This window comes from Microcebus murinus, chromosome 5 (assembly GCF_040939455.1).
Source record: "Microcebus murinus isolate Inina chromosome 5, M.murinus_Inina_mat1.0, whole genome shotgun sequence".
NCBI classification, from domain to species: domain Eukaryota; kingdom Metazoa; phylum Chordata; class Mammalia; order Primates; family Cheirogaleidae; genus Microcebus; species Microcebus murinus.
Window position 1 is genome coordinate 14,814,151 of NC_134108.1, and position 21,040 is coordinate 14,835,190.

The 21,040-nt window shown below is 41.3% G+C and overlaps 1 protein-coding gene across 1 annotated transcript in view; it reads right to left on the reverse strand.

The window, feature by feature from the left end:
* The window catches only part of PLEKHG1 (pleckstrin homology and RhoGEF domain containing G1), a 212,322-nt gene that overhangs the window by 49,547 nt on the left and 141,735 nt on the right, over positions 1-21,040 (reverse strand). Inside the window, exon 4 of the mRNA XM_012740928.3 lies at positions 12,352-12,452. Within this exon, the coding sequence (XP_012596382.2) occupies positions 12,352-12,452 (101 nt within the window). The remainder of the gene's footprint in view (positions 1-12,351; positions 12,453-21,040) is intronic.

A 21,040-nucleotide genomic window follows, 5' to 3' on the forward strand; every position in this document is an offset into this window, starting at 1 on the left:
GATGTATGATATCACAACAGATGGAAAGTAAAAGCAGATATGAGAGCTCAGCTGTCTTCTGGCAAGTCAGACAGTAAAGAGATTTGTAAAAATGTAAGATAATTCCAAAGCAAAAAATGTAAGATAATTCCAAAGCAAAAAAAACATTTAATGACAAAAAAAGTTAAATTATTTTCTTAGAAATATGTAGGTTTATTTTATTATTTTTTAAAATTGTATTTACTTAGAAGCATTCAGAATGTCAACAAAACAACTGCAACTTTGTTTTTGCCATTACAGAGTAGTATTCAGTTAACAGAAGAACAATTATTTTGCATAAGCTGCATCAGAGACAACTGAAGATAATGGAAAAACTGCCATCCTCACATATAACTAATTTGCGCTGAGCACCAACAAGAACCTGTTTTACATTTCCAAGCCAATTTACAACCCCCACACTGTGCCACTCAAGGTTGCTGGCTATTGAAATTACCACCAGGACAGGGCTATCAAAAGACATGTCCAGCAGTGTGTTAACTACACACAAAAAAAGATGCTGTACAGTTTAAAAAACATTTTTTTTTTTCTTGAGATAGAGTCTCACTTTGTTGCCCAGACTAGAGTGAGTGCTGTGACATCAGCCTAGCTCACAGCAACCTCAAACTCCTGGGCTCAGGCAATCCTCCTGCCTCAGCCTCCCAAGTAGCTGGGACTACAGGCATGCGCCACCATGCCCGGCTAATTTTTTCTATATATATTAGTTGGCCAATTAATTTCTTTCTATTTATAGTAGAGACGGGGTCTCGCTCTTGCTCAGGCTGGTTTTGAACTCCTGACCTCGAGCAATCCGCCCGCCTCAGCCTCCCACAGTGCTAGCATTACAGGCGTGAGCCTCCGCGCCTGGCCTAAAAAACAAATCTTATGCAGCCTTACATTTCATTTTCTTTACAAGAAGTTGTGTACAGGAGGGTTAAATGCTTTATAGACAAGGAAAAAACTGCACTAGAACCAATTAAATTCATCATCTTCCTCCTCTCCCTTGTCTTGCTGTTTTTCAGCCTCAATGACTCCCTTTTTTTGCTGCCCTAGGCTTTCCTTTAGCTCGCTGTGCAGCGACACTCTTCTTGCAGTTTTCCTTCAGCTCCACAGCCTTCTTTCCATACAGCTTCTTGTCACCTGTGCCCGTGTCACTCCACACCTCTCCCGGTGCCTTTGCAACATCACCAATGCGTGGACGGGGTGTTCTGCTCGCATTTCTGGGCGATACTCAGAACAGAACAAGGAAGGCTGGAAGAGGCCTCTTGGGTGCATAGGGATCTTTGAACCTGCTTTCTGTTTCCCCTTTAGGAGGGACACAGGTTTTTTCTCTTTCCTAACAGGCCTTCTCAGCCTTTGACATGTCTTCAAATTTTCCTTCCTCTTTGACACACAGTCTTTTCTTCACCTCTCTGAGCGCTTCTTAGAGATCTTAGAGTTGACTGAAGCATCTGGGTGCTGCTTCTTGTGCTCCTCTCGACTAGTTTGCATAAAAAATGTGTATGATGACATTTTGCCTCTCGGATTATTAGGATCTTTTTGCCCACGTTTAGTTATTTTTCCTTGGCAAGGGACAGGTTCACCCAGGGCCCGTCTGGCTCTAGCTGCCCCGGTGCTGTCTCTGTGGAGCTCCGTGTACTGCAACGGCTGTTTTTACTGTTAAATAAATTGATATTTTAACAGGTTCTCAGATTTATGTCTAAAATGGCAAACAAAACATAATACAACACAAACAAAAAAGTTTTTTGGGTCCTTAGTAATTTTTGAGCATGCATGAGGACCCTGGACCGGAACATGTAAGGCTCTCTGTTCCCAAATAATGTCTTTTCTCCTCTCCACTGTCACAGCTCCTTAGTCACCTTGTGGCTGTCTATTCCCAATACTCTCCCTTTCCCCATTCTTCCTCATTTTCCATCTTCTTGTTGATCGCCTTGTTTTTTGGGAGACTCCAACTTTTTCTTCATTCCTTTTATTAAATTTTTTCATTTCCACCATCAGATTTTTTATTTCAAAGTTTTTTTTTTTTAAACCATGACATAAGAACAGAAACACAAGCAAGAAACATCCAAAAGCATGAGTGTAAAATCTTCTCTTCAAAAATAGGATGACAATGATTTTGTATTTTTCTTCCTTGTTCTTTGTTTCCTGCTGAGCTCTTTTTTCCCTGTTTGACTATTTGGCTTCTGTCACTGATGTTAGAGCCTCACTTCAAGGTCTTGGGGATATTAATTTGTTCTTTCACACTTGACAGTGAGACACCCCTGTGCTCACCATAAATTCCGGGCGGGATGGGGTTTATCGAGTGATGCTCCTCACTCACAGGCAGCGGTTCTTAAACTTCTTGGTGTCGGGACCTGTTCACACTCTTTTAAAAATTCTTTATGTGGATTATATCTACCTAGATTGCCTATATTAGAAGTTAAAACAAAATAATTAAAAAATTATCAACTTAATAAATCCAATACATGTTAACATAAATAACTTTTTGTGAAAAATAATTAGGTTTTATAAAACAAAAATATAGCCACAGGAGGATTGTTTTACATTTTTGTAACTCTAATCTCTAGCTTAATAGAACATAAGATTCTCTTATTCTGGTTCCTCACCCAATGTGTTAGGATCTGTTGTTCTGGTTGAATTATATGGTATATGGCACTGAAGAGGGATGAGTATTTTAATAATCTTTTCAGATACATATGGACACCCTTCTTTGACAATACACTGAAACTCAGCACGTGGCACTGTGTTAAAGATTTGTTGGAGTCTGAAACTACATCAATGCACTTCAGTCCATTGTATAGTACACTGTATAGTACAGTTACTTTAAAATCCCTTGGTCTAGTGCACACATTGAAAGGATTTTTTAAAACTATCCCAGTTTCAAATACCCTTCTCCCAGTATTCTTATAAAACATCTCCTCTGGATGGTTTGAAATATATTAGTTTGAAAATATAGTTCTGATATTTGTATCATTATCTTTTACTGAAAGTTAGGTATGGTTCAATTGTGACCTGACTACTGGATAAGGTAAGAGAAAAAAGTCTAAGAAAAAGAATAGACAAAGAAATAAAGTTTTTGAGCCAGTGTGTTCCATTCCTGGAGGATGAGGGCTCTGCATGCAGGTGTCATGTCTGGGTCTTTCAGTACAAATCCTGAGCAGAAAAGGTTTTGAGCAGACTCCATTGTGTTACTTCTCATAGCTTAATAGAAATACTCCTTGACAATATTTAACTCCTTATCTTCTAAATTTATGCTCGTCGTGCTCCCTCCAACCTTTAATTTCATCTCCAGAGTAGAATTGCTGGTAGGAGGAAGTGTCTTGAGGGACCCACCCAGGCTCCAGGTGTATCTCACCTGTAAATGAATGACTGGCATCCATTGCTCAAGAGCAACAGAGCTGGGAGGGAACTCAGACACCTTCCCTTCCGACCTCTAATTTTAAGGTGATGAATCTATGGCTCATAGGAGGAGGTAGCTTACATTAGGCCATGTAGCTAATAATTAATGGCCACAGATGTGGTTAGAATCAGGGCTCTCGAATCCTTGCTCTTCATTCCATTAGAAACACATCTAGCTGGGTGTGGTGGCTCAGGCCTGTAATCCTAGCACTCTGGGAGGCCACGGTGGGCGGATTGATTAAGGTCAGGAGTTCAAGACCAGCCTGAGCAAGAGCGAGACCCCGTCTCTACTATAAATAGAAAGAAATTAATTGGCCAACTAAAAATATATAGAAAAAATTAGCCAGGCATGGTGGCGCATACCTGTAGTCCCAGCTACTTGGGAGGCTGAGGCAGGAGGATTGCCTGAGCCCAGGAGTTTGAGGTTGCTGTGAGCTATGATGATGCTATGGCACTCTAGCCTGGGCAACAGAGAGAGACTCTGTCTCACAAAAAAAAAAAAGAAAAAAAAGAAAAAGAAACATTGAGAGATTTGTTTCCCGATCAGTTCAAGAAAGCTGAGGGCCAGACTCATACCACGGTGGCTTCAACACGGTACTGTCCACCTGAGAGGCCTTGTTTGAGTTACCTGGTTGACTTTCCTTTATAACCCCTTTCTAAAATGGGATTAACATAGTAAAAAAAAACGGGAACATATACCAAATTTTAATAATCCACTCATGAATTGATCAACACTATGGTGCTCACACGGTAGTAATATTCTCCAGGGATTAGCAGGTTGTTGGGGGACGGTAAACTTACAACTAATGGATGAGGTGAGCATCGTGGAGGGGAAGGGCATGCCTCTAATCCTCGCTTGGGTGAGGCAAAGACATAAAATGTAACCGAAATGTTTGTACCCTCATAATATCCTGAAATAAAAATACTCCTTAAAAAAGGGGGAACAGTGAAGAGAGCAATGGGATTTCTCTCATGCTCTTGCCACTGAGGCTGCCATCCCAGGGAAGCTGTCCTGCCCACCTTGTTTGCTTGCCATTCAACAAGCGATTGCTGAAAGACTCCCAACGTCAGGCATGGTCAGAGGCAGTGAGGTTATAGGAGTAAAAAAGACGGGCAGAGGCCCTGTCCCGTGCACTTATGTTCTGACCATGGGCGATAAATGTGAGTGAGTGAACAGACAACATAGTATCACATTGTACTGTGTGATATGAAGGAAATCAAGAGACCAGGGTTCCAGAGCACCTGGAGTGGAGTAGGGGAGGGGTGAGGGAGGTACAGTCAGGGAAGGTTCTCTAAGGGGGTGATATTTGAGTGCACGGAGCCTTGGAAGAGGATGTCCCTGAAGAAATGGGGTTGCAAGTCCAGGACAGAATGAGCTTGGTGTGCGCTTGTGTGAAGTATATTAAGAAAGCCACTGTGGCTGGACTTTGGTGAGCAGAATGTGGGGGGCGTGGAGGAAGACCACCAGCCACAAAAAACGTGAAGTACCATGGGAGCAGGGTGAGGGTGTGGAACGCAGTGCATCAACCACTGAGGATACTCTGTAAATACCAGAAATGGGGCTGTCCTTTTAAAGTGTCAGCCCGACAGGGTGGAGACGATAGACTTCTCATTGCATCGGTGTGACTAATACACTCCTGCACTCGTACACCAGGAAGAAACCACCCATGATTGTGTTTTGCACTCAAAGGTAAAAGTAGATTAGAGTCATCTTGGCTTCAGGATTTGGGTGTCTTCTCTTTTCCTTGAGTAATTATTTTAAGTATTTCTTCCTTTTTTTGAGTAGAACTATGAAAAAAATTATGAAATTTCCTACTTGACCTCAGGTCCCTTGTTTGGGTGGGTGATTAGAGGAGGCACTTTTCTCTCTTAAAGAACATATTCCGTGTGGAAAGCTCCAGACCACTGATGGGAACTCGACAGCAGGAATTGTATTATGACTGAATATTCTCTTGTTTTACACGGTGAGAGATTCAGGGATGTGGCCTCTCCTCTTCCGGTCAACAGCAGGCTCTAAGCAGCACCTCCCTCTCCCACTGCCGAACTAGGTCAGCTGCGCTTTAACGTGTTGCACCCACAGAGACACGTCTGCATGTGGGAACAGAAAATGTTCTTTTAATTTTACTAATACATTAGCACTGGCCTGGAAAAGTCCACTTGAAAAAAAGTCTGGGGGTAAAAGTGTTTCTCCCATTGTGCAGAAGTCAGACATTTTGGTATAAAAATGCACTAAGAAAGAAAACTGTTCCACCTCCCTTTGCCTTGTTGCTGCAGGTATGCCCCGATTCACTCATATTTCAAGGGGAAAAGAAAGCATGGCCCAGAGAATCTGTTTTGTTTTCAGATGTATGTTATTTGCTCTGAAAAGCTTTCTCTAGTCCTTCAGATAAAATTAACACGTTCCTCAGCATTCCCAAAGCATTCTGATCCTTCCTCGATTGTATGACTAATTGCTTCTGTTGTACAATGGTGTCATTCATCTTTATGCTGTTAGACCTCGTCCAGTGCTTCATGCATAGTAATGACTTGACACAGGTATACTGAATAAAGAACTGAAGGAAAAAGGAAATTTTTACTCTGATCTTTTGAGGAAGGGAGAAAGCTTGAATGATTTTAATCTGCTAAAAAACAATTTAAAAGCAGACACAGAGGAATGGTCTTTATTTCCTCACTCTTCATTGTTAAAGAAATATTCAAATTGGAGGTTAGGTAAACTTTTCTCTATTCCAAGAGAAGGATACTTTATTTTTAAAAAGTTGGTATTTCTTCTTTGGTTGGCAGTTAAAAAAAAATGTTTTGGGATTTTAGGGGGCTGGTTCAAATCAACTAACCCAGTTTTTCTTGATCATCTGGAGATTTATTCCAGACACCAAACCAGAGACTTAAATTTCAAGGCTATTATAGAGATTATAAGAGAAAGCAATATATGACTATCAAAAAGAATAAAATTCAATACTCATAATATTCACAATAAAATCGTAGCAAAGTAGGAAAATGTGTTTATCTAAAATCCCCAATAATCATACTTAACTGTAAAACATTCCTGCTAATGTCAAAAAGAAGATAAGGATACCAATATCAAAACAATATTGTATAGGAAGACTTAACCAAAGCAGTAAGACAAGAAAAAGACAAAGGGTAGAAGAACTGTAAAGAAAGTAAAAAAATTCTGCTCATTTTCAGACAATATCATCACCTACATAGAAATCCAAGAGAATTTATACACCACTATTAGAACTAGTGGGAAAGTTTAGAAAGTTAGTTTGATACAATATCAGCATATAAAAAAAATCAAAAGCATTCCTAGATGAGAATAGCTAATTAAAAAAATAGAAAAAAAGTTCTAGTGGAAATAACATCAAAAGTAGTATAAGGTATCTAGGAGTAAACTTTTAAAAGTTATATGTATGAATGCAATGGAGAAATTATAAAACATTAAAGGACATTTAAAAAGGTTTTATTGAAGAGATACACATCTATGGATGACAGTATTGTAAACATGTCAATGCTGACTAAATTAGTCCATAAATTTATTGCAATTCCAATAAGAATTCCAACAGAGTGCTTCAAGGAACTTAACCAATTAAAAAAGAAAATCATTTGACAATGCAGAGTCAAGAAAAGCTAAGTCAGTGTTGAAGAGGAGCAACATGACCTTGTAAAAACCAAGGCAGTGTAGTATAGGGGAAAGATGGATAAAGAACCAATGAAAGAACGAAGAAGAGCCCAGAAACAGACCTACACATCCACGTAAATGTGACATGCGAGGAACGTGAAACTACAAATCAGTATGGAGAGGATGTACTTTTCGATCAGTGGAGGTGTGGCCACTGGCTAGCCATATGAAAGTAAGAATTTGGGTCTCCTACTGTATACCATACCTCCATCAATGTTAGGCAGATAAAGGACAAATGTGAAAGGCAACATTTTAAAGACTTTTGGAAAAAAAGTAGAGTGCGTTGATGACCTAAGATTAGGAGAACGTTTTTAAAATACAAAATCTATATAAAGTGCATTTAATGTAGTCAAACTCAAACTTCTTCTCAAAGACATCATAATTAAAGCTAAAAGATATGTCTTACACTAGGACATATTTGCAACTCAGATAATCCACAAAGATCATCAGCCAGAATTCATCAAGAACTCCTATGTAACAGTAAGAAAAAGAAACATCCCAATAGGCGATGGATATGAGTCAGAAAATCGTAACAAAAATCTTTGTGGCCAACAAGAAGAGATGCTCCTGAATGGATATGGCATAGCAGTTACACAAACTAGAGCTATTAATCTCAAAGACAATGTTAAGTGAAAGACACTGACACCATTTATGCCATGATTTAAATCAGTGAAAGCATGTTACATGTTTTAAATAAATACTTACATATACAATCATGGCAACAAAACCATGCTTGGGAATGAAACACCAAGTTTTAGACAGCAGTTACAATATAACGGTGTACTAAGCCAGATTACACTGGTTTGCTTTGGCAATTCTGCAATTTCTTCTTTTTTTTTTTTTTTTTTTTGAGACAGAGTCTCGCTTTGTTGCCCAGGCTAGAATGAGTGCCGTGGCGTCAGCCTAGCTCACAGCAACCTCAAACTCCTGGCTCAAGCAATCCTCCTGCCTCAGCCTCCCAAGTAGCTGGGACTACAGGCATTCGCCACCATGCCCGGCTAATTTTTTGTATATATTAGTTGGCCAATTAATTTCTTTCTATTTATAGTAGAGACAGGGTCTCGCTCTTGCTCAGGCTGGTTTCGAACTCCTGACCTCAAGCAATCCGCCCGCCTCGGCCTCCCAGAGAGCTAGGATTACAGGCTTGAGCCACCGCGCCCGGCCTGCAATTTCTTCTTAATTCCAAGTTCAGTAACACTGTGTTAACAGGGGTCCTCAAACTTTTTAAACAGGGGCCAGTTCACTGTCCCTCGGACTGTTGGAGGGCTGTATAGTTTTAAAAAAAACTATGAACAAATTCCTATGCACACTGCACATATCTTATTTTGAAGTAAAAAAACAAACAGGCAAAACACCAGCATGTGGCCCGGGGCCCGTAGTTTGAGGACGCCTGATCTTGAAAATCTGCTATGATGGGAGTGTTTACACCACAGAAATTGGCAGCCACTATTAGTTCCAGATTCTCCCTTCCCTGTCCTTGTGCCAGAGAACTGGTTTACCAGCACATCAGTATGTCATTCAAGAAGAGCAGAACGTGATTGAGAAAGGGTTTACAAAAGGCATCAATATTATGTATAATATTTTTAAGCTTCAAAATATTTCTGAAGCACATATGGCACAAAGAAAGGCTACTTGACAGAGTTGGAGGTGGTTCATGGGTATTTAACATATTATTCTATGCTTTTTTGTATTTTGGAAATTTTTCCTGAAAAAAAAAAAAAAAAATCTAGTCAGCTGAATTTTTCAGGCCAACATAAAACCATTTCTTTTTGTCCTCTTTAATTTTAGCAATTTAAGTCTTGCCTAGTTGGCCACAATATTATTATATTATGTGGAAAAACTTGGTCCTAAATTAATAGAAACTTTAAAAATTATTTTTTCAAGCCCCAACCACAGATTGGCCAGATAGCCGTATCTTTGAAATCAATTGATGTAAGGTATATAATAAAGGATTATTAAGCAGCATTGACATTAAAAGTCACATCAATACCCTTGCTTAACCAAATATAACAACAAACACATCTGAGCTCCAAATTTAGATTCTAGAGTTAAGAGGAAGGAAATAAAAATGAAGGACAAAATAGTACAGATAATTCAACTGTATAACAAGAAGATAGTCTTGAAAACTGAATGGTATTAGAGATTTAACAAAACCAGGTATTCAAAATGGACTAGATTGGATTTCTAGCTCTATGTCCGTGTACAAAGGACTTTCAATATTGTAAGATGGATACCTCGTCTATAAAATACACACACACATATATAATTGCATCCTATCTACTTCACAGAGCTGTTAAATTATTAAATGAGACAGTGCATGTACAGGGAATATACAAATGTGATCGACACAAGGGACAGGCATGAATACAATCACTTGTAACTGTGTCATTATATCAATGCCTCACATATCATCATCAGGGTACTCACTCTGATTCAGGTTATTTTAAGCATGTCTGACTTTCAGGTTCAACGAACAGCAATAGGAAAGAACAGTGGATCGATTCAGGAATGCAAAGGTCTTCTCAGTCATCCATCTTCTGCAGACTGGGCTGCACTGCAAAGATCTCTTGCTAACTCATTCTAATCTTTGTTTAAATAAGATGACACATAAAGATTTAAACTCCAGGGAGTAAAAAAACCCCTCCTGGAGTAAGCTGCAACTTCATGAACCATGGCCTGGAAAGCAGGGCTCCACTCTGGCAGGAGGGCACATGGCTCCATGCCTGGGGTTTGGAGTCAGAGAGGCCCATATGATGCATATGAAGTGCTAATGCATGCAAAGCTCTATGGCCTCTGGCATGAGTAAGCACCCTATAAATACAGTCACCAGCAACTTTCAGCCAAACCACAAAAGACCTGGCCAGCGGCCTCCGAGCATCCAGCCCTCTTGCCTCTTTTTGGGTTGCAGGGCCATTAGTGGGCTCTGGAAGGAGAAGCCACACAGTGGCTCACAGGATTTTGGCAGCAGCAGCTGCTAAACGGGGGCCTGTTCTAACACCAACACGTAACTAATGAACACGTATAATACATCTGGATTCTCTACTCTAGTTTTTATGCCCGTTCTTCATTTTCTTATCCTGGTGTTGATTTTATTTATTTTTATTTATTTTTTTGAGACAGAGTCTCATTTTGTTACCCAGGCTACAGTGAGTGCTGTGGCGTCAGCCTAGCTCACAGCAACCTCAAACTCCTGGACCCAACAATCCTTCTGCCTCAGCCTCCCGAGTAGCTGGGACTACAGGCATGCGCTACCATGCCCGGCTAATTTTTTTTCTATATATATTAGTTGGCCAATTAATTTCTTTCTATTTATAGTAGAGACGGGGTCTCGCTCTTGCTCAGGCTGGTTTGAACTCCTGACCTCAAGCAATCTGCCCGCCTCGGCCTCCCAGAGAGCTAGGATTACAGGCGTGAGCCTCCGCGCCCGGCCCTGGTGTTGATTTTATCTAGACTGTTTCTCAACCATGGCTGCACATGACAAACACCTGAGGATCCCAGAATTTCTGGAGGTAGGCTCTAGCCATCGTATTCTTCAAAAAAGCTTCCCAGGTGATCACAGCGTGCAGCCCGGGCGGAGAGACACTGATTCAGAATACAAACCATTTTTCAAAGTCTACTGAGTGAAGCGCAAGAAAAATCCTGTTGTAACACTGGCATTTCCTACGTCCTGGGCTCTCACAACCAAAGGATGAACGGATTCGACACAACATGTCTCCCAGGGGCCAGGCTGCGCTGGGTCTTCGGGATTCCAGCGCGGCAAAGGAGGAGACGTGAGTCCTGCCCTCAGGGAGCTCACACTGACGGGGAGCATTTAGACTGCTTTACAGTTGGGTCACACAACGACAGGGCATTGTAGAATTTTATAACAGGATTTCATGCTAACAAAATTAAGATCGCCAGTTGTGATCTTAATATTTTGGTGCTTACCCTGTGCTGGCACTCCAGGTGTATCAGCTCACTGAAGCGTCACAATAACCATATGAGGGGGATTTTACTATTATTTCCATTCTTTCATTCAACAAGTGTGAATGCCTCCTACGGGCCGCACACTGAGCAGTCACAGAACAGCCCCCTGCCCACGCACAGCGTTCTGTGAGCGGGGTGGGGAGCAAAAGGACGACGGACACAATGGAGAAGTCAATCATCACAGCACGTTAGAAACGGACGAGTGGCACGAGGAAAAGAAAAAAATCGGGGGAGAGGGGTGTGTGTGGATACCTGGGCAGCCTCGGTGGGAAAGTAGGATCTGAGCAGACTTGACGTGAGTTAATTGTTTCATTCCTTTTAGAGACTCACCCAGCACACATACAAGGCTTAGCTGGGACGCAAACCCACATATGCTAACACCGGCACCTGTGCTCTTAACCTGCCTGCTAACTTGGCTTCCGAGAAGCATCCATATATTATAGTAACTTATTTGCTTGCTCCCGTGCCTTTCAGTTCCCTGTCGTGTTTGCTACTATCATTTCCTAGCCTAGTGCCTGCTGCCACAGTAGAGACTTAATATGTTTGAATTAAATTATTTTTTAAATTATTGATTACATCAATATATCATGACAAAGTGTTTGTTGTATGTTGCCATGTCCAGCCCACCTCCCCGGCAGAGGAAAAGGTATGGAAAATCTGGTGTAGCTGGGGCTGCTGGAGGCTAAGGAAGCTTGTAGCTTTGGATGTCCTGTTCCTGTCACGTTGTGGAAGAAAGATGTCGTTGCCCTGCCAGAGCAAATGGGTCTTTCCTCTGAGCCAGGAGGATGGAGAGGGGGAGAATACTGAATAATTGTGAGACTCGTAAGAAAACAAGGATGCTTCTAGGTAGAAAACTTCATGGCATGATAGCCCACAAAGATTTATGAAGTGGAATCAGGGATTACAGGTAACGTTTTCTTAGTCTGCATTCACTTGAGAAAAATGCATCATGTTCCATGTGAGAACAATCTTTTGAACTTTTAAGAGACAGGGTCTCTCTCTGTCACCCTGGAGTCAGCCTGGAGTGCAGTGGCCAGATCATAGCTCACAGCAACCTCAATCTTGCAGGCTGAAGAGATCCTCCACCTCGGCCTCCTGAGTAGCTGGGACTACAGGTGCACACCATCATGCCCAGATACTTTTTAAATTTTTTGTAAAGAATAGGCCTTGCTATGGTGCCCAGGCTTGTCTCAAGTTCCTGGCCTCAAGGGATCCTCCCACCTTGGCCTCCCAAAGCACTGGTATTACAGGCATGAGCCATCGCACCTGGCCCAATCTTTTGAATATTAACTTACCTATTGAAGTGGTAGATATCCTGTATGTTTCCAAAAAGGGCTAATCTTTCTTCGGTCCCCAGAGGAAGTTTTGTTTGGTCCCTGATACAGTCAAGGTAATCCTGTGAAATCAATGAGAAGGATGCCTTAAACACTGCTGTTCTTTTACAAGTCATCTTTAATCATGCAAAATGAATCTTTCATATCTGCTTCAAGTAATTATACTAATGGGCTCATCGACTCAGAGTACAGAGTTGCTCTCTTATTAATGAATGTAATACTTACCTATTTATAGAACAGGGAGTTTTAGTAAGGAGAAAGAATATGATGTACATTAATGTTTCTACTCCCCAAATATATTAGGGCTTCCCTAGATGGATAATAGAAGGACCACAGCCCCTATAATGTCAGTTTCCTTGTCTGCTGTTTCCTTCAGTGATTTACAACATGATAAAAAGATACTCTAAAATTCATATAAAAGAAAACCAGAAATAAAAATTCTCAAATGTGACAGAATTGTTTTAAATATAACCTTTCACTCAGAAAACTATGGGTCGTTAAAGTACAGAATCTAATTCTTCCTCAAATACGGATTTATTAAAAAAAAAAAAAGGTGTTTTTTTTTAAAAATAAGCACATAACTCACTTAGGCCAACAGGCTATGTTAATGAGCTACGAAAACCTCTGAAATTATTTTCTATATTTTAACACAGAACCAGCTTCCACACACATCTAACGTGGTTTCAGACCCACAGTGGGTTAAGGTGACGTGGAGAAGAAGCTATTTGAACTGCTGAGAAAGGGGACAGCAGGTTCCGCCCCTTGTGTGCTAGAGAGTTCATAACTCAGTGTACCCCCTTCCCCCGGCACGGCTTGAAAAAGGACTCTGTAGGAGGCAAGAAGACAGTAAAGAAAAAAGTGAAAACAGCTGAAATAACGTAAAATAAAAAATAAATACATCCCCTGCCCTGGGCTGAACAATGCAGCATGGCTGCCTACCAAACGTAACAAGGCAAGCTGCAGCATTTGGAGGAAGTAACCCTGTGAGAAGTCAACCAGACCATGAAAGTCCCAGCACCAGGGCTGTATTCCAACGTCCAACAGCAAACACCGTCGGGTGTAGATGCAACTAGCAAAAAGAGAAGCTGAAACTTAAGAACCATCAGATAATTGTTTCTTACACATTTTAATAATCCGCTTTCATTCTCTCATGCTCTTTATGTTCCCCAGTGAAAACAGGCAGGGCTTCCTCATTTCCTTTCTCAAGTAGCACATTTCACTGTATGTGTCAAGTTTAATTCTGGCTCTTTCATACTAAAATCATTGTCATGCATGAACCAATGTTCGTAAATTATTATTCTTTTTTTTTTTTTTTTTTGAGACAGAGTCTCGCTTGTTGCCCAGGCTAGAGTGAGTGCCGTGGCGTCAGCCTCGCTCACAGCAACCTCAAACTCCTGGGCTCAAGCGATCCTCCTGCCTCAGCCTCCCGAGTAGCTGGGACTACAGGCATGCGCCACCACGCCCGGCTAATTTTATATATATATATATATTAGTTGGCCAATTAATTTCTTTCTATTTTTATAGTAGAGACAGGGTCTCGGCTCAGGCTGGTTTTGAACTCCTGACCTCGAGCGATCCGCCCGCCTCGGCCTCCCAGAGTGCTAGGATTACAAGCGTGAGCCACCTTGAGACAGAATCTTGATCTTTCACCCTGACAAGAGTACAGTGGCATCATCATCACAGCTCACTGCAACCTCCAACTCCTGGGCTCAAGGGATCCTCCTGCCTCAGCCTCCTGAGTAGCTGGGACTATAGGCACGCGCCACCATGCCCAGCTAACTTTTCCATTTTTAGTAGAGACAGGGTCTCACTTTTGCTCACTGCTGGTCTCAAACTCCTGAGCTTAAACCATCCTCTTTGTCTCGGCCTCCCAGAGTGCTAGGATTATAGGTGTGAGCTACCACACCCAACCCATAAATTTTGTTTTTTTAAAAACAAGCTTTGTGATAACAGCTTTCATCTTAAGAAAGTGGTCATCTCAATAAAAAGCTAGATTTACAAGGTTTAAGCATAGTTGGCATTAAAACCCCACAATATCTTGGCCTAATCTTTTAAGTACCTGCATAAAATAGAGAGCTAATGCTGAAATAAGAAAAGCTAAAGAAAGCTAGAACTGAAGTTATACACTTCCTCAAAAAAAAAAATGTATTTGTCGATATTTCTGTTACATTACACATGGGACGAAAAGATGGACTAATGGTCACTTGCATTGGATGCTTATATCTGATAGTAGCTTAAGACTTTGCCGGACATTTTAAAAAGTCACACAGTATACAAAATTAAGAAGGTAAAACAGAAGGACCTGGATGGGCCTAATCCGCCCAGCAGAGAGAGGCGGGGCAGGGGCCATGGATGCATGCCAGGTTCACCTGGCTGGCCTCAGAGGCTCTGCAGCGGGGCTTAAAGACAGAAGGAACAGTCCTTTTTCTCACTTCAAGTGTGAAGCTTGCTCACTTGCAGAAACCCGATACTAAATTCTTCATATGAGAGAAAGATTTAGTTAAGGGGCTTAAAGAATTTCAACTGGGGTTAGAGACAAAGAACCATGGCCTGCTTCCAACAAATGATGGCCCACCTCCAACTGAAAGAGTTTCAAAACCCTCAGAGTCTATGGTAGAGAAACTAGATTTTAAAAGCTGCTTGTTTTCAGAAATTGTTGAGAAAATAGATTGTTAGGAGTCCAGATTTCTGCAGGCCACTCTAGAGAACAGATCAAAGTCATATGGCCATAACTTGTTTCCAACTGATCATAAATAAGTCTTTTAAATATGATACTTTAACCTTAAACCAGTTAACTGAAAACTACTACTGTAACATGCACTGCATTAGCAGCTGCAATCATCTGTAGCCACAATGAGAGGTTTGAAGTTCAGGGATAATAACAGTTCATTCTAGCCTCAAAAATGACAGAGTAAGGATACCAGTGAAATTTATTAGAGCCTGTCACGCTGCTTATTAATTTTATTGGCTTGATGTCAGCACCTATGGCTACCCTTCTGTTAACAATAAAGGACCAATTTAAAACTTTTGCACTGAAAACAATTATTCCCCAAGAAGATCAAAGACTTCACTCTACTTTGGGGAGAGAGGGAGCAGAGACACACAAAACAGAGCTTTCCACCACTGAAATAATTTTCTGTTTTGCAATCTAAAATTTCCCCCAAAGCATGTATTTTCTAATCAGTTTATGTCCTTAAGATTTCTACCATTATGAGATTTGTACATGAGTGTCTTCCTCTCATTAACTTATTCCTTGTAATGTCTATTACTGAATATCTCCAAGTGGGAGTCTAACTTGGTGCTATGCAAAGTGTGGTATGTGGATAGGAGCCAGTTTGCAAACTGGTTGCTACTGAACTACCACGAGGTAAGTATAGATATTGAAAGTAAGCATGTAGAAACTTTTATACTAGTTTGACAGAATAACTGAATATCTGCTGAATCTAACAATAAATTTGTGCTTGCATTTTGTATATCTTATTCTCTTCTATTTGGTTTTTCTAGTATTTTTTTTTAATTCTTTACAATATTTTACAGAAGAATCAGTCTGTGACAGATCATAAGAAAACACACACACACTAGATAGTTTGACAGGCACCGGTCTAGATAACCATCCGTCAAGCATACTGTAGAAAGAACGCTGTAGACAGTTCTTTCTATAAAAAGAACTGAGACGAAGGCAAATTCAGTGCCCTTGGTCGCTTACCTTATTTCTATAAGATGCCCTGAAAGAATTCTCCCTTCTTCCTCTGATATCACATTTAAAATATTTTAAAACTATAACCTATCTAACATAAGATAATCCATAATAAAAAAGAAATAGTTATTTACAATTATAACATCCATTAATACTTTATATCCTTTCTTTTCACTCTTCTCACTCACAGATAGGCCTGTTGTAGAAACAAAACGAAAAAGGTTCTGTTCCTAAATCCTCTTGCTCATATTTCAAAATTCTACCTAGTAGTTTTAGGGCTCACTCTTTTTGGTCTAACTTCTGTTGTTAGTACTGCCAAATGCCAAGCCCTTTGATAAGACTCTTAAGATTTTTGTTTTTGTTTTTGTTTTGGAGGAAGTGTCTTTTTCTGTTTCTCCAACTCCTCCACCTTTTCTAGAGAGTAGTCATCTGTTTATCCAAAAACTTGCCTTTCTAAATTTCATGTATTACACTGGGATGCCTCCGAAACTAGAATAACTTACGTTTTGTATATCGATTTACAGTTTAAAGCACATTCATTCATAGAAACCCTCCTCCCTTCTTTTTATTTTGAGGACATAAGAATGTGTACCAGGTTCTGTTCTACAAGCTAGAAATTTAAAATATGAATAAAACACGACCCCCTCCCCCAAGGAGCTCCCAGTCTAGTTGAGGAGGCAAGCGTAAACAGATCAGTACAATACAGGGCTTTGGCCACAGGACTGGTGAACAGAGCCAACCCTGAGCCTCCAGCCCCTTCCAGAAATGGTCTCAGGGAAACGTGGGGGATAGCGGATCCCCGAGGCCAATGACTAGGGTGCACGGCAGACTGAGTTGGAAGTGGGTAACAGGTGCGTTCAAATTCTGAGATGCTTGGCTGTGGAGAGGAGAGTGGGGAGGGCAGTAACTGGAAGAAACGCGGGAGCAGGCAGGATGGATGGACTGACCATTCATCCATCTATCTGTGTGTCCATCTATCTGTCCATGAACAGGTTATAAATTTCAGGGAGGAGGAGGTGGGGGAGGAATCCCAGAATCACGAGAGGGGAATAAACAGCCATGGCGAGTGCCGAGGAGGACAGAAGACCACCCTCGGCGCCGAGGAGGGGACGGGAAGCCTGGCAGTGGCACTGCAGCTGGAGAGGGCTGGGGGTGGCCACATGGACACTGGCAGCTTCGTTGTATGTTGTAGAAAACAATCTGCTAGCAAGTCGCAGCACATGGGTGAAAACACTCCCTCTCCCTCAACTGCCTTCCCTTCCTCCCCAGTGTCACTCCTGCAGGTGGCTCTGGTTACCAAGGTGGAACCTGTGCTCTCGGGCTGCCTTCTAGGCGGATCATTGTATCTGCCAACAGCAAGATTCTACCTCCGTTCACAATTTTTCTTTTCTACTCAATGTATATAAATACACATAATTCCTACATGTAAATGTAGTTCTTTCTCATTCTTTATATGGCTGCGTTGAACTCATTTAATAGCTTTATCATAATGTATTTAATTAATAAAGATTTGTTTGTGAGGGACACATCCTATGTGCCAGGCACTCTGAAGGGCAAGGGGGCATTCAGAAAAGAAGAAGTGACTCCTGTCCCTCTAGGTCAGGCATCCTCAAACTATGGCCCTCGGGCCACGTGCGGCCCACCAAGGACATTTATCCTGCCCGCTGGGTGTTTTTGTCCCCGATGCCTGTCCTGCTTAGCAGCCGACTCATCCCGGGCCCTCAGTGCGCGTGTGTGGAATGTGCGCCGCACTCTCCAACGGCCCTCCAATGGTCTGAGGGACAGTGAACTGGCCCCCTGTTTAAAAAGTTTGAGGACTCCTGCTCTAGGTGCTCACAAGAGAGCAAGGGAGAAGAACATGAAGAAGAAACAGGTCACACGACAACCATACATTTAAGTGCTATAAAAATTATTTACAAAGCACTGTAAGTGTATAGAAGAATATGTTTTCAAATGAAAGAAACCCTTTCTCTCTCTTCCAAATAAACCACTGAACAAGGTTTATAGTACAATTTCCTACTGTAGCCAGCAGATAAAGTATCAGAGGTCTAACCTTCAAGTTAATCTCTTTTCTCTTCTTTTCCTACGTACATCCGAGGAGGAGAAGGTGAAGCCAAAGAAACGGGAGCTGGGTTCTCTGGCCACTCCACCAGGCTGGGAACAAAAACTCTTACTGTGGGGACATGCTTTTCCAGAGTTTATATAATGTAGACCCCATGCCACAGACAATGGTACCGAAAATCCACAGTATAAGGAACACGATGAGATCTTCCACCAATATCTTTGGGGGTGGGAGGGGGAAGAAAATGAGGGGAAGACAAAGGGGAAAGACTGAGAGGGGAGAAGGGGGAGGAAAAAATGAGAAAGAAGAGAAAGGGGAAACAATAAAAGAGAAAGAGGAGGAGGAGGGGAGAGGGGAAGGGAGGAGGAGGGGAAGGGAGAGCTGGCACCCTAAATAAAAGTTATAAGCAGCTTCTGCTGCTGCTATGTCGTCAGTTTTCATTTCAGGTTTCTCCTAATTTATGATACAGGGCTAATCTTATTGGTAATATGTGGAAGTCTGTTAATGGCTCTATGATGTTTGAGTAAAAGAATAGTAAAAACAATTGGGAGGTTTCAGCCTCATTTACCTTCAATACTTGCAATACATGAACCATCAGTAAAAAATGTCAGGCATGGCCTTCTAGTTAAGCTGTGACAGATGATACATGTGTGGGCTCAGCCCCCTCTATTGTCTCCCTACTCCCTCCTGGGACAGGGCCTGCACCAGGGCATGGGAGGCTCCATCTAGAAGGGCAGGAGTTGGCAGCTCTTCCCAGGAAGAGAACTGCGGGGAGGCGGAGGGGGAACAGGGCTTCTGTTAAAAACAGAAATGTGACATACATCTTTGAAGACAACTGGGAGTATTTGTTTGGTTTTCCCTCAAAGACTTTAAGCAGAAAAAAAATTTATGAACTGAGCGTCTACAGCAGGCGTCCTCAAACTACGGCCCGCGGGCCACATGCGAGTGTTTTTGCTCGTTTGTTTTTTTACTTCAAAATAAGATATGTGCAGTGTCCATAGGAATTTGTTCGTAGTTTTTTTTTAAACTATAGTCCGGCCCTCCAACCATCTGAGGGACAGTGAACTGGCCCCCTGTTTAAAAAGTTTGAGGACCCCTGGTCTACAGTAACCTAGTGACAGAAACAAGATATTAAGAAACAGGATTAATATTAGTATATTAAAGTTCGTAACACAATTGGATGTCTATCTTTTCCTATACTTCTGACAACCATTATGGAAATCATAATTGTCTTTGTTGGATTGTCTTTGTTCAATTCATAATATCATTTATTTATTGACTTCAGATTGATGTTTATAAATGTAATAAAACCTAAAAAATGTTAGAAAAATGCAAAAGAAATTTGGCACAAACACTAAAATTAGTTTCTTATACTACCCTTAGGTATAGTAATTCAAAAAGTTCTTATAAGAGTTCCTTCTGTAATCATAACACAGCAGAAAAATGTAATTTTCTGTTGCTTTGTTAAATACTTATTTTAAAAATTGTGCTTAGAGTTTCCACATCACATTGACGATATTCTCATATGCAAAAGCTCTTAAGAGAGGTGGGCTCATGGCCATGAAGAAGTCCTGCTGCATCCTGAAATATCTTTCCCACTTAATTTCAACCTATTATTCCTTTTTACCTATATTCTTTTATCCTATCATCTCTAGCTACCAAAAAGAAAAATAAGAAAAGCATTTCTGGCCAGGTGCGGTGGCTCACGCCTGTAATCCTAGCACTTTGGGAGGCCGAGGCAAGCGGATCGCTCAAGGTCAGGAGTTCAAAACCAGCCTGAGCAAGAGCGAAACCCTGTCTCTACTAAAAATAGAAAAATTAATTGGACAACTAAAAATATATAGAAAAACGTAGCCAGGCATGGTTGCGCATGCCTGTAGTTTCAGCTACCCAGGAGGCTGAGGCAGGAGGATCACTTGAGCCCAGAAGTTTGAGATTGCTGTGAGCTAGGCTGATGCCATAGTACTCTAACCTGGGCAACAGAGTGAGACTCTGTCTCAAAAAAAAAAAGAAAAAAGCATTTCTAGGATAATCTATGTGCTTTTGAATGAATATAAATATAAAATGTCTAGAAGTCTTCACAATGGACAAGCCACATGTTTGCCAGAATCACTTGGAGTGAAGCACAGTGCCAGGCCCCCAGTGGGTGCTGTCTACACCGGGAAGTGAAAGATTATTAACCACTGTCCTTAGAATGATGCCCCTGGCTGCCCTCTCTTCCGCCAGCTCTCCTTCCTCATCAGCTTAGCCTCACATAGCATATTTTTTTAATGCCTTGTTACTCTCCAGGTCCCCAGCCAGGTAAGGAAGCAGACACACGTAGACCTGGCTATAATCCTTAAAGTAGAAATGGGAACACATGACGGGCGGAGGAGGCATGGGATGTCTTGGCAATACTTTAAGTACCTGAAAATAAGAAACTGATTCATCTCAATTATAGTCAGGGTACTCTTGGTGTAATTTGAAACATGGTAATTAAGGAAAATTAAATAAAGCCCGAAGGTTTTTCTTATGGGAAAAAAAAGATCAGTAAAATAAATATACATTATTAGATAATCTGAATTTTAACATCTTCTCACGGCTATTTATCATCATTAGTGTTATTTTAAGGTTTATTGCTAGGTACTGAGCTGTCTGCTTTATGCGAATTATCTCATTTACTCTTCACCGCAGCCCTAGGAAGTGGGCCCCATTATTAATCCCCTTTTACTGGAAGCTTCGAAAGCTTCCATTGCTCTCAAGGTCATACAGAGAGAAAATGACTCAAGTGGAGCTCAAATCAGGATCTACAGACCATACCCTGGGCACTAGAACCCTGCACCATTGTCTCCAAGGTTATATCTTGGCATACTATCTTTAGACTGTTAGAATAAATCAGTGGCAAACCTCTC